The 13,576-nt window shown below is 44.6% G+C and overlaps 2 protein-coding genes across 6 annotated transcripts; both read left to right on the plus strand.

Annotated features, from left to right (window-relative positions):
* Positions 1-115: 115 nt before the first annotated feature.
* Positions 116-8,385, plus strand: LOC125263134 (NCK-interacting protein with SH3 domain-like). 5 transcript variants are annotated; one of them, XR_007183697.1, is made up of 14 exons: positions 116-464; positions 3,050-3,162; positions 3,375-3,576; positions 3,697-3,772; positions 3,851-4,446; positions 4,510-4,680; positions 4,755-4,841; positions 5,929-6,067; positions 6,136-6,216; positions 6,290-6,418; positions 6,524-6,616; positions 7,268-7,440; positions 7,529-7,805; positions 7,889-8,385. XR_007183697.1 is itself a non-coding variant. In XM_048182041.1 (13 exons), the coding sequence occupies exons 1-13, from the start codon at positions 291-293 to the stop codon at positions 7,742-7,744; spliced, it is 2,250 nt and encodes a 749-aa protein (XP_048037998.1). In that variant the 5' UTR covers positions 116-290; the 3' UTR covers positions 7,745-8,385. The 5 variants fall into 5 exon arrangements, 2 of the variants coding, with proteins under 2 accessions (XP_048037998.1, XP_048037999.1); XR_007183699.1 differs by having other exon boundaries at positions 7,895-8,385; XR_007183698.1 differs by having other exon boundaries at positions 7,529-7,795; positions 7,895-8,385.
* A 403-nt stretch (positions 8,386-8,788) lies between these two features.
* slc25a20 (solute carrier family 25 member 20) lies at positions 8,789-13,458 on the plus strand. The gene is made up of 9 exons (XM_048182050.1): positions 8,789-9,055; positions 9,414-9,506; positions 10,212-10,339; positions 10,562-10,652; positions 10,745-10,862; positions 11,337-11,409; positions 11,549-11,658; positions 11,735-11,859; positions 12,975-13,458. The coding sequence occupies exons 1-9, from the start codon at positions 8,954-8,956 to the stop codon at positions 13,035-13,037; spliced, it is 903 nt and encodes a 300-aa protein (XP_048038007.1). The 5' UTR covers positions 8,789-8,953; the 3' UTR covers positions 13,038-13,458.
* Positions 13,459-13,576: the final 118 nt, after the last annotated feature.

The following is a 13,576-nucleotide window of genomic DNA, read 5'->3' on the forward strand; positions in this document are numbered from 1 at the left end:
ACATTCAGTTTTCACTATGATGTTATTTCAGCTCCCGCATGCCAATGATCATATTCTCTGTAACTGATGTGAATCACAGTCTCTGAGCGCGATTATTTTTCCTGGAGGGCGCGTGACTGCCAGTGCGCGAGCCCGGTGTCGTGTTTACGGGACACGGGCTGCGGTTCACCGACTCGCGCGTTCACATGATCTGAACACATAATGATCGCGCTTCTCGTGTTTGTAACTCTCCTCTGAGTGCGCCATTAACGCGGGACGGACGCGTCAGTGCGGCGGAAACGACCGTTTTGATGATGTATCGCTCTCTGTTCGCCTTCAGCTCTGCGGAGCGGAACGCGCTGCGCTTCCCCGCGGGAGAGACTTTCCTCATCCTCGAGCGCAGCAGCGCGCACTGGTGGCTCGCGACGCGCTGCAGCTCCGGAGAGACGGGATACATCCCCGCGACATATATTGAGAAAATACCGGTAAGATTAGGTATATTGTGTAAATATTTAATTATGTTAAATATGTTTAAATATATAATGTACATAGTTAATATACTATAATTCATAGAGTAAATCTCAGGTGTATGTTTTTATGTCAGTTCAACTTAGATAAGTTGTCAACATGCATGCATAAACAGAATATTTTATTTATTTATTTATTTATTCATTCATTCATTCATGACATCTATTTAAAAAACTGAATATTTTTCTGCGTATTCTGCAGAAATCAGAGCGCTGCTCGTTTACTCCGGCGGGTCGTTTTACTGCGTCACCCTATACACACACACACACACACACACACACACACACACACACACCCACACACATACAGACATACAGACATACACACACACACACACACACACACGCAGACATTCACGCACACGCACATACAGACACATACACACACACACACACACACACACACACACACACACACAGACATACACACACACACACACACACACCTACACACACACACACACGCAGACATTCACGCACACGCACATACAGACACATACACACACACACACACACACACACACACACACACACGCGCGCAGACATTCACGCACACACACACACACACACACACGCAGACATTCACGCACACACACACACACACACACACACACATACAGACATACAGACATACACACACACACACACACACACCTACACACACACACACACGCAGACATTCACGCACACGCACATACACACACACACACACACACACACACACACACACACACACACACACATACAGACATACACACACACACACACACACACCTACACACACACACACACACGCAGACATTCACGCACACGCACATACAGACACATACACACACACACACACACACACACACACACGCGCGCAGACATTCACGCACACACACACACACACACACACGCAGACATTCACGCACACACACACACACACACACACACACATACACACACGCAGACATTCACGCACACACACACACACACACACGCACACATTCACGCACACACACACACACACACACACACACACACACACGCAGACATTCACGCACACACACACACACACACACACACACACACACACACGCAGACATTCACGCACACACACACGCTGTGACGCATATAGAGCAAACAGCAGTGAGACACACCGTACAACAATTGAGGAGATTAATCGCTGATGGAGCTGATGTCATCCGCAGCGCATGCGCTCTGCTTCGGTGTGTGTAGCGATGATGATTTCCCTGTCCAAATACACACACTTGCGGTCTTTGCACTTGACCACTTGTCTACTTGCATGACGTATTTCCTGTATTTGGCTCAAGTGTTCAAGTGTGTGATGAACTTTTGATGACCTGAGGCCTGTACCATGATGGTAGTTGAACAAACTCAGGGTTATAGGATTAGTTTCGAGTTGACGTAACCAAACCTCTTCAATCCGGCTTTGTTGGTACCATGATGCTGATCATCAACTTTCTCTGTCAACTCAGGCTTTGATCCTGAGTTTGTGGAGCGCGTGCACACGAATGTGTGACATCAGTGGCAAACAGCCAATCACATGCCTTGCAACATGTGATTCACTTCTCGCGAGAGAGCCAGCGCGATTCAAAACTCTTTCACTGAAAATGAAGAATTTAAACGCATTTACACTAATGGAAAACACTTGTCTGTGAAAGAGGACAAATAAAAGAAATGATCTTTCTCTATCAGTGCAAGAAAGTTGTGAAGTTAGTTTATATAGTTGATACCATATAGCGATATAGACTCAAACATACAAGGTCACATGTAGTCATATTATTTATTATTTATATTACATATGATCTGTATATATTAATATTCATTGAAACTAAATGCTTAATAACAACTGATAAACTAAAAATGCATGTGTGTAATGGATTAATAAAAATATAGATCATATAATTATACAAATCATATATAAATTATATTATTCGTTATTCGTTATCATCGTTAAATATTTATTTTTACTATATAGTGTCTTTAATTTAGAGGAAGAGAAACTGGGGGAGTGACTTTATTCTGGTTGGGTGTGTCAGTGTCACTTAGCTTACGTCTGATTGGTCCAATTTCAGTTTGAGATCTCTAACCCAGAACATAACCTGCCCCGGAGCAGGTTAGACGTTGAGCGTAAGTTACCATGGCGATGAACACTGCTAAAAGTCAAGTTACTTTCATGGTACCTAAAACCCAGGATTGGCGCAAACTAATCTGAAACTTACTTGGCTAGCCAGCTAATCCGGCTTCATGGTACAGGCCCCTGATGGGACACACTGTGTGTTGCAGAAAATGCAAGTTTACAGAGCTTTTTTATTTTCAGTACTTTTCATTTTAAAATACACTTCTAAATGTCTGTTCAGCGGTCGCTGTGTAACTAACAGAAGACACCATTTTAAAACTGTGGTTGCTTCTAATTAAGTTGCAAATGCACAAAATACACACAGCCTACCTGCCCAATAAATGTGCAACACTTTGTTTTACTACCAAATTATATGTAATATATAATTAATATCATATTTTCTCTCGTCTCGTCTCAGGCTCCAGAGCAGGATGAGGTGCTGCAGTCTATTGATCGAGCCATTGAAGCCATTCACAATGTGGCCATGACCAACGGAGGCAAATACAACCTGGAGCAGAGAGACGTCCTGCAGTGAGTCTCACACACACACACACACACACTGTGTTCATGTTATATTAATATATTTATATCATATGATAACTTTATATTGTTGTTGTATATTTCTTATTTTCTTACATTGTTATATTCTTATCTTTTATTTATTTTTATTAGTTTTGCATTTTTATATTTTTATTATATATTTATCTTTTATATTATGATATATATTTTTGCATATTTTACAGGAAGTTGATCCACCACAGGAAGGAGACACTGTCCCGCAGAAGCCCGACTCCATCCGGCCACAAGCAGAAAATCCCATCATCCTCCAGCGAGGTGTCTCTGAGCCGCACGCCGCAGCCGCCCAATGGCCTGAGCCGAGCCTACAGCTGCCAGGGCAGCGAGCCGATGTCAGAGCGCAGCGCTGGTGCTCCTGGACTGTACCAGGTACTGTGTGTGTGTGTGTTCAGTGTGTGTGTGTTCAGTGTGTGTGTGTTCAGTGTGTGTGTGTGTGTGTGTGTGTGTGTGTGTGTGTGTGTGTGTGCTGATGATGTGTCTCTGCCGCAGGTTCCTCCTCACCCTCGTAGAGCGGCACCTGTAACTCCGCCTCCTCCGGAGAAACACCGGGAGTTACGACGCATCGGTGGGTACGACTCGTGTTCGCCGCGCTCACGTTACGCCGCACACACTTGACTGACTGAACATCTCTCTCTCTCTACAGACCCGGAAGTGCCAACGAGAGTTTCCTCAACAAGCCCCGCCCCCAGCTCTGTACCTGCTGCTGGACCCTCTCTATCTGTCAGCTCCGCCTCCTTAGACTCCAGCTCCTCCCACTCAGCCGTTTCCTCAGATGTCAGTCTTCCCAGCATCAGCAGCACTCCGCCCCCTGTGCCAAAACGAGGCAAGGCTCCGCCCCCTCCTCCGCCTGACCGATCCCCCCAGGAAGAGCCTACGAAAAAGAGCCCAGCACCGCAACTGATTAGTGCACAGGCCCCGCCCCCTTCTCCAGACTCTTCTAAAAAGAGGCCAGCGCCTCAGCCAATCAGTTCACAGCCTGCTGCCGAATGCCAATCGGACGCGGAGTGGCCACTGGCCCCGCCCTCTGTTTCTCTCAGCCCCCTTGGTAGCCCCACCCAGTCTGCAGCCGTTCCCACGACGATCGGAGCGGAACTGATTGAACTGGTGCGCAAAAACACGAACCTTAGTTACGAGCTGTCGCGGGTTGCCGTGGGCGTGGTGGTGGGACACCTGCAGAGCGCTCTGCCGAAGGCGGGGCCGGAGCTGGAGCACGTGCTGCTGTCACTGGTGGAGAGTAAGGTGAGTGTCTGAAGGCTCGTCTTGACTCCGCTGTCCTCTGTTGCTAACCCGCTGTCTCCTCAGGACCAGAGCTCGGCGCTGCCGCTCGGACAGGTGTGTCACGACGAGCAGCGGCTGCAGGTGATCTTCGGGGATCTGGCGCGTCACCGTGACGACTCTCAGCAGCGCAGCTGGGCGCTGTACGAAGACCACGCGCTCATCGCCTGTTACCTGGAGGAGCTGCTGCAGATACTGGTGAGACGTTAATGTGTGTTTATGATGATCCTGACCTACAGATGATTTACATCATAACTGTGTGTTTGTTTCAGACTGACGCCGATCCTGAGGTGTGCAAGAAGATGTGTCGTGTGAACGAGTTCGAGGCGGTTCTGTCGCTGGTGTCGTACTATCAGATGGTGAGTCCCTCTGCTGATGATGTCATCAAGGCCCGTTCACGCCATAACTGTAACGATAACAATAAAGTTTTAATAATTGTAATAACTCTGAGAATAGCACAACTATAACGATAATGACACCAAGGAACGATATCACTGGAATCACTTTCATAACTATTTGTTTTCCAGATAATGAACAATAAAACATTGACAGCCAATCAGAATCCATCCTGCTTTAAAGAGCTTGAGCATTTAAAGAGACAGGCGACAAAACTGCAGCGCTTACAATAAACAGAACGATATTGTGCGTTATGTAGTTATCATTATAGTTATAGGTGTGTTATTAATGGTGCTAGCCTCTGGCGAAGCATCATTATTGTTCTCTTTCATACTTATTCTTCTTCTTCTTCCACACAAAATTCGCTGCATAACTCATCCCGCAGCGTTTGTCACAGACCCACAAATGAGGTGTTAAATCGTGCAGATTATTGAGGAATGGTGTGCTATGACTTTTATAAGCGATCGGGTGTACGATGTTCACCCAGCCGGCGAAAAATCGGCCGAAAAATCCCATAAACTTAACATTGCGACAAACTTTGTCGAGTCATAGCTCTGAGCGATGATTTCGTAGAAACATGTGGGTTACCACGTTTGAAGAGGCTCACAGGCTCTGTAAGACCATACCTTTCAACATGCTACGCATGCTAGCAATGAATACCTACATGCTAATAGCAATTAGCTTAGGATTAAAACATGACACAAGTCAAAATGTGTTAGCATCATGCTAGCTACATGGTAATCATGTTATCAACATGCTAAAAAGATGCTTGCAACGTGGTACTCATGTTAGCATGCTAGCTAATCATGTTAGCATCATGCAAGCAACATGCTAATCATGTTAGCATGATGCTAATCGGGTGTGCCGAGTTTTGCCACTGTAAGCACCATTCACATTTTCTTCAGGAAATGTACATTCTAATTATAGTTATGATTATTGTTATAATCATCGTTAGACTTACAGTTATGTGTATAGTTATTGTAGCTAATAGTTATCGCTGCAGCGACAGGTGTAGTTGTGGTTCGGTCATTAATGCGCGTGATCGTTCAGGAACACCGTGTGTCGCTGCGGCTGCTGCTGCTGAAGGTGTTTGGTGCCATGTGTGGTCTGGACGCTGCGCTCATCTCCACCCTCCTCAACTCCGTGTTGACCATGGAGCTGGCGCGAGACCTGCAGACGGACACTCACGGTCAGTCGCGGCTCTAGTTGTGGTGATGACGTGTCTGTGCCGTCCGCTAACGTGTGTTTTGTGTGCAGAGCATGAGAAGATGTGCTACAGCGCGCTGCTGATGGCCATGATCTTCTCCATGGGCGAGCAGATCCCGCTGCATCACTACGGTAAGAGAGACACTCACACCGTTAGACACTCGGACGCCGGCGGTGTGAGTTTGACCGTGTCTGTCTGTCTCAGAGCATCTGAACGCCGCGTTCCTGCAGTTCCTGCTGGACGTGATTGAGGACGGTCTGCCCTCCGACGCCACCGAGCAGCTGCCCGATCTCTTCATCAACCTGCTGCTGGCCTTCAACCTCCACCTGAGTGGTGCGAACATCACAAAACAATCAGTGTCAACTGTGTCAATGACCGTTCATCTGAATTAATGACTTCAACTGTCACATTCATTTGTGTGTTTGCTGCCCCCTGCAGTACCGGAGACTAACATGGTGATGCAGGCGCTGATCAAGAGACACAACGTGAAGATTCTCACCGAGAAACTCTTATTACTGCTCAACAGAGGAGGTGAGACACACACACACACACACACACAGGCTCAAGCGAAATACAGGAACGAACTGGTGTGACGTCATTGCGAATAAAATCAGGCCAAAATGAAGTTCATTTGGAGTTTCTGGAGTTTGAAACGGCTTGACTCCGGTTGGAAATCTCTTGAACTCCCATTGGTCCATGGTGATGATGTGATAAGTGGGTGTGGCTCTGAGGCTCCGCCTTCTCTGAGGTGTAAATCATCTCCGGCTCAACTAAACATGAACACACCAGAGAGACGCTTTATAGTAAAATCTGAAGCTGTGATTCTATTGGAAGAGACACTGACACTGATCTTCATGTTTAATACTGTGAAACTGCTGCTTTAAATCAGTCTAGCACATAAAGTGCTGTATAAATGAATGTGACATGAATCCCAGAGCTTCTGCAATGATCAGATGCTCTCTGAACTGCTGTTTTCTCATTTTTATTGTGTTTATTTTGTTATTGAGAGGAAAGTGCAGCACATATTTATATACTTATCTAAATGTGGGTAGTGTTGGGATGTTTGCTAACAGTCAAACTTCCTTTTACCAAAAAGACTTTGGCGTGAGTATATCAGGACCTTAGAGCTGCTGACACACTGTGTGTGTGTGTGTGTGTGTGTGTGTGTGTGTGTGTGTGCAGAGGATCCCGTCTGTGTGTTCACACACTCTCCTCCCGCGCCGCACGCCGTGCTCAAGTTCCTGCAGGACGTGTTTGCCAGTCGAGACACCTCAGATATCTTCTACCGCTCGGATCTGATGGTGATGATTGACATCGCGGTGAGGCAGATCTCAGACCTGTCGCCTGGCGATCGAGTGAGACCCGCTGACCCATCTAGAGCACGTGTGCTTCTGACCTGTGTGAGCGTCATGTGACCGTCCGTCTGTCTGTCTGTCTCCTCAGATGCGGATGGAGTATCTGTCTCTCATGCACGCCATCATGCGCTCCACCGACTACCTGGAGCACCAGCACCGGCTGCCGGACCTGCGGGCGGCGCTGCAGAGGATCCTGGGAGAGGAGGATTGTGGGGAGGATCCGGGCTCGAGCGCCAGCGGACAGATGGACAAACTCATCGTGCAGCAGATCTACAAGGAGTTTCCTCAAATCTGTGGGAACTGAATCTGTAGTTTAAGCCGGATCAGTCTAGATCAGGGAACGCTGTTCCTGGAGATCCACCTTCCTGCAGAGTTCAGCTCCAGCCCTGATCAACACCTGGATCAGCTGATGAAGATCTCCAGGAGCAGACAGCTGTGTTGATCAGGGCTGGAGCTGAACTCTGATCAGGGTTGGGCACCCCTGCTCTAGATGGTGTTAAACTGCTTCATATCTTTCATGAACCTGTAGAAACAGTCTTAAAAATTACTGCAAACCTTCACTAAGCGCTTATCAAGTATTACTGTGATGTTAACACCTCTTCAGGCCGTCCCTCACTGGTTAACCTCACTAATCCACTTCTATTAGTGACCTTCAGCTTTAACCCTCTAATTACTAACCCTAACCCTTAATCGTGGCCCCTAACTATCCTCACTAGTTAGTGGAGTATGAGTTTACAGTATTGTCACATTGATGTGTTTATCACGCACTGCTGCCTCTGTGTTTCACAGGTTTGTGCTCGTTTCTGTCATAAACATCGGATGCAGATTTGTGCTAAATGATCTATTTTTCCTCTTTCCAGTTTTTGTTCAGAAGGGAAACGTGACATAATATATTTTCTTAACGGTGAAAGACTAATAAAATGCTGCCATCCTAATGCATCTAAACATGTGTCTGTGTGATTTATTTTTTAAACCTATAATGTAGATTGGAAGCCATTTTAGCCACATAAACAATTATGCCTTTGTGTGCATATCATAATTATGCTATAAAAAGTTTAAATTATGAAATACTAAGTCATTAGTGAGATAAAAAGTGACAAAAAGTCATGACATTAAGTCATAATACGCGACAGCCGCTTATGTGATGTTTTAGCAGCGCTTTGAACAATTATACATGAATAATGACGAGGACAACATTTTTATAGATCTCTGATTAAAAATACTATATATATATATATATATATATATATATATATATATATATATATAATATTATTATTATTATTATTATTATTATTATTTAAACAGCTCCGCCCGTTCTAGTCCCGCGTGTCCGTCGGTGAAATAGTTCCGGGTGAGTATGTGGGTGAAAGGTCGCGGGTGAGACGGAGACGTTGGAAAGTCGCTGCTAAAAACAGCTGTCTATCTGTCATTTGTCTGTCATTGTGTGCATTTCAGACAGATATATTAAATCACCCGGATTTCTCTCTGATTTCGCTGAACTGGGTCGATCATGTCGAAGCAGCAGCCGATCAGTCCGCTGAAGAATTTCTTCGCCGGTGGATTCGGGGGAGTTTGTTTAGTGTTCGCGGGACACCCGCTGGATACCATCAAAGTAATAATACTCATTATTCAACTTATTTATTCTCATTGTTAGTTATTATTTAATATTCATAGTTACTCAATCATTATAGTTTTAGTGTTCACTGGATACTATCAAAGCCAAACTATAACAATCTATTGGTCTTTAAGTGTTTATATATATATATATATATATATATATATATATATATATATATATATATATATATATATATATATATTGTAGTGTTTATAGATATATATATTTGTTGTGCGTATGTATTATTGTCAGTGGGGTTTAACCCTGGATCGTGACCTTTGACCTGGATTTGTTTGTGTAGTCAGTAGTGTCTTATTGAACCGATGTGTTGTCATGTGATTGTCATGCGCAGGTGCGACTGCAGACGCAGCCCAAACCCCGTCCAGGTGAATCTGCGCTTTATGGCGGGACGTTCGACTGCTTCAAGAAAACCCTGGCGAAAGAGGTACGAGTGTCTCACTGCATGTGTCTCACTGCACCTGTCTCACTGCACCTGTCTCACTGCACCTGTTTAACTGCACCTGTCTCACTGCACCTGTCTCACTGCACCTGTCTCACTGCACCTGTTTAACTGCACCTGTCTCACTGCACCTGTTTAACTGCACCTGTCTCACTGCACCTGTTTAACTGCACCTGTCTCACTGCACCTGTTTAACTGCACCTGTCTCACTGCACCTGTTTAACTGCACCTGTTTAACTACACCTGTCTCACTGCACCTGTTTAACTGCACCTGTCTCACTGCAACTGCACCTGTCTCACTGCACCTGTTTAACTGCACCTGTCTCACTGCACCTGTTTAACTGCACCTGTCTCACTGCACCTGTTTAACTGCACCTGTCTCACTGCACCTGTTTAACTGCACCTGTTTAACTACACCTGTCTCACTGCACCTGTTTAACTGCACCTGTCTCACTGCACCTGTCTCACTGCACCTGTCTCACTGCACCTGTTTAACTGCACCTGTTTAACTGCACCTGTCTCACTGCACCTGTCTCACTGCACCTGTCTCACTGCACCTGTTTAACTGCACCTGTTTAACTGCACCTGTCTCACTGCACCTGTCTCACTGCACCTGTCTCACTGTGTCACTCGTGACTGCGCTGCAGACAGCCTGACGGTGATGCCTGTCTGTCTCTGTCTGTCTCTCAGGGTTTGCGCGGGCTGTATAAGGGCATGGCGGCACCCATCATCGGAGTCACGCCCATGTTCGCCGTCTGCTTCTTCGGCTTCGGACTTGGAAAGAAACTGCAGCAGAAAACACCAGACGACGTTCTGACGTGAGCCGCTGCAGAAGATCAGATCTTTTAATTCAGTTGAAGCCCGTTTCTGCCACATAACAAACAAAATCATGCATGCGATTAAAAAGTTAAAATTATGAGATAAAAGGTCATAATTATGTGAATCATAATTTTGTCTTATTTTGTCATATGTCATCATTTCACTGCTCATCTCATAATTATGACTTCACAGAGTGTGATTCCTCTGTGTGTGTGTGTCAGGTATCCGCAGCTGTTCGTGGCCGGTATGCTGTCAGGTGTTTTCACCACGGCCATCATGGCTCCAGGAGAGAGAATCAAATGCCTCCTGCAGGTGAGAGACACACACATGCTTCACTGTTCCACCTGCGACCCGTGTGTGTGTGTGTGTGTGTGTGTGTGTGACGACTGTGTGTGTGTGTCCAGATCCAGCAGGTGTCCGGCGAGGTGAAGTACGCCGGGCCGATGGACTGCGTCAAGCAGCTGTACAGAGAGAACGGCATCCGCAGCATCTATAAAGGAACGGCTCTGACGCTCATGAGAGGTACAGACACTCGCTGCAGTGACGCGCCGCCGCCTGCAGATGGAGCCGCTCACACACCGCTTCCGCTCATCCACATTATGGTCAACATCCGTAACTTGTCATTCACTCCAGTTATTTTAACTGGATAAAAACAGTTATTTTAATGGTGACACTTTACAATAAGGCTCCAATTGTTAACATTAGTTGAATCAAGGATATATATTGTTAATATATTTAAGAAAATAACTTTCACATGACAAAATAAGAGGAAAAACAACACTGTATAAACAAAACACAATCATCATACCATTAGAATAGAAAAACAAACACTCGCACATACTATAAAAGAAAAATGTTGACAAAATCCTGTTAAGGGTTATTATTGTAAAATGTTAATTGGTTCATGTGAAGTTCAGGGTAATATGAATACATGACAGTTGAGAGGCTCTGAAACGCTGATGTCAGATGATTGACAGCTGTCACTCTCTGTCTCAGATGTGCCGGCCAGTGGAATGTACTTCATGACGTACGAGTGGCTGAAGTACTCGCTCACGCCGGAGGGCAAGAGGTCAGTCGGGTCACACGACCGCCGCTTATTAATATTCAGATATGTAAATCTGCCCTGCACTGGTCCATCTGGCCGGTCAACTCTGTGCTGCTGTCATGAGCTCCGGCTCTGTGTGTAATAAACTTGTCGTTGCCTCCAGTCCGACGGAGCTCAGCGTTCCCAGCATTCTGTTTGCCGGCGGGATGGCAGGGATCTTCAACTGGGCCGTGGCGATTCCTCCCGACGTGCTGAAGTCTCGTTTCCAGACCGGTGCGTGAGACGCTGTCATGTGCGCCAGCGGCTTCGTCTGCAGAAGGTCTGACGTGTGTTTGTGTTCGATCCGCAGCTCCGGAGGGCAAATATCCCAACGGCTTCCGGGACGTCCTGAGGGAGCTGATTCGGGAGGAGGGCATCGGCTCGCTCTACAAAGGCTTTACTGCTGTGATGCTCCGAGCGTTTCCGGCTAACGCGGTACGACAGACTCCGTAACCCTCCCATGAACACGTACAGGGTCACATGAGGGTCAGATTTTGTAAGGCATCTTGGCATCTTCTCAATTCTCAGGTTTAAATTACCACAAAAATACCACGGATGTAGAAGGTCATGTATAAATACTTGTTTTACACGTCATTATCTTTTCCTGTTTACAGTAATGAGAACGAGCTGAATTCTCATGAATGTCACAATACAAAAAATAAGCTTTATTTTCTAAAGATATCATTTCTTCTTTCAAGATATCATCAGTTTTTGTTTTTGTTTTGCGGTGAAATATATGGAAGCCCATTTCTGCCATAAGAGGAAAGAAATCATGCTTTGGCAAATCATAATTATGATATAAAAAGTCAATTATGACGACATAATTGACAAAGTTTTTGTCATAATTTTGACTTAGTTTGTCATAATTTAAACTTTTAATCCCAGTTATGAATTTTTACTTACATGATTGATGTCATAATTTCCACTTTTTTATCTCATAATTATGACTTTAATTTAATAAGTCTTTTATGTCATAATTTCAACTTCATCTCAAAAGTATGACTGGCATAATTTCCTCTTTTTAGCTCCTAATTATATTTTTTTAATTTAATAATTCTCATTTTATCTCATAATTTCCTCTTTTTATCTCATAATTACTACTTAAATTTATTATGCTTTTGTCATCATTTCAACCTTATCTCACAATCATGACTAAGTATGACATATTTTCCTCTTTTTAGCTCATAATTACAACTTTTTAATATAATAATTCGCTGTTATGTCATAATTTTTAACTTTTTATCTCACAATTCTGACTGACATTTCCTCTTTTTTTTAAGCACATGATTACAATTTTAATTTAATAATTCGCTTTCATCTCATAATTAGAACTTTTTAATTTAATAATTCACTTTTATGCCATAATTCCAATTTTGTTTATCTCATAATTGTGACATTTTATATCATGATTATGATTAACTGAAGGCTTCCATAGGAAATGTGACCTGGACGTGTTTTCCTGAGATTCCCCACATAAAAACTCAATAAAGTCAATCGATCTGTCCCATTACAGTAGTTCAATAACACTGACTGTTTTCTGTCTGCCTCAGGCCTGTTTCCTGGGGTTTGAAGTGGCCATGAAGTTTCTGAACTGGATTGCTCCAAATCTGTGATCCAGCGGAACCAGATCCAGATCCAGATGATGTGACAGGAGAACACGCGCGCTGTGGATGGTGTACGGATCGATACGGGACGGTCCGAACAGAACAGCGCGACAGACTGTAGCACATGTTAATGAATGTCTCGCTGCTTTGTGATTTATTTGAGAGGATTTTAATCTGTATTAGTGCCTTATATCGGCCTGTGAACCAATTTCTGCCTTCAGGGAAACTGAATGTTTGTAATGTAAAATCCATTAACAGTCTGTACATGAGCACGTGTCGTTTACAGTACGGTCTGCCTTCGGCCCTCATGACAGGAATTCAGTACACAGTCAAGGCCTGTTCTGTTTTAATTGTTTTGTTCGTTAAGTTTAATTCTCAGTTATTATCACCTACGTCATGTTCATAAATAAATGTATATTGATCATTTTCATACGATGCTGTATTGATTTGTGTGTTTCCGTTGAGTTTTTCCCGCCTCAGGCGGCGCTTCCCGCCACTGTCCTCACGTCAACTTACCTCAGCGCGTTTTACGGTTTAATGTGAGTGGT

Source organism: Megalobrama amblycephala, linkage group LG2, assembly GCF_018812025.1.
Source record: "Megalobrama amblycephala isolate DHTTF-2021 linkage group LG2, ASM1881202v1, whole genome shotgun sequence".
NCBI classification, from domain to species: Eukaryota; Metazoa; Chordata; class Actinopteri; order Cypriniformes; family Xenocyprididae; genus Megalobrama; species Megalobrama amblycephala.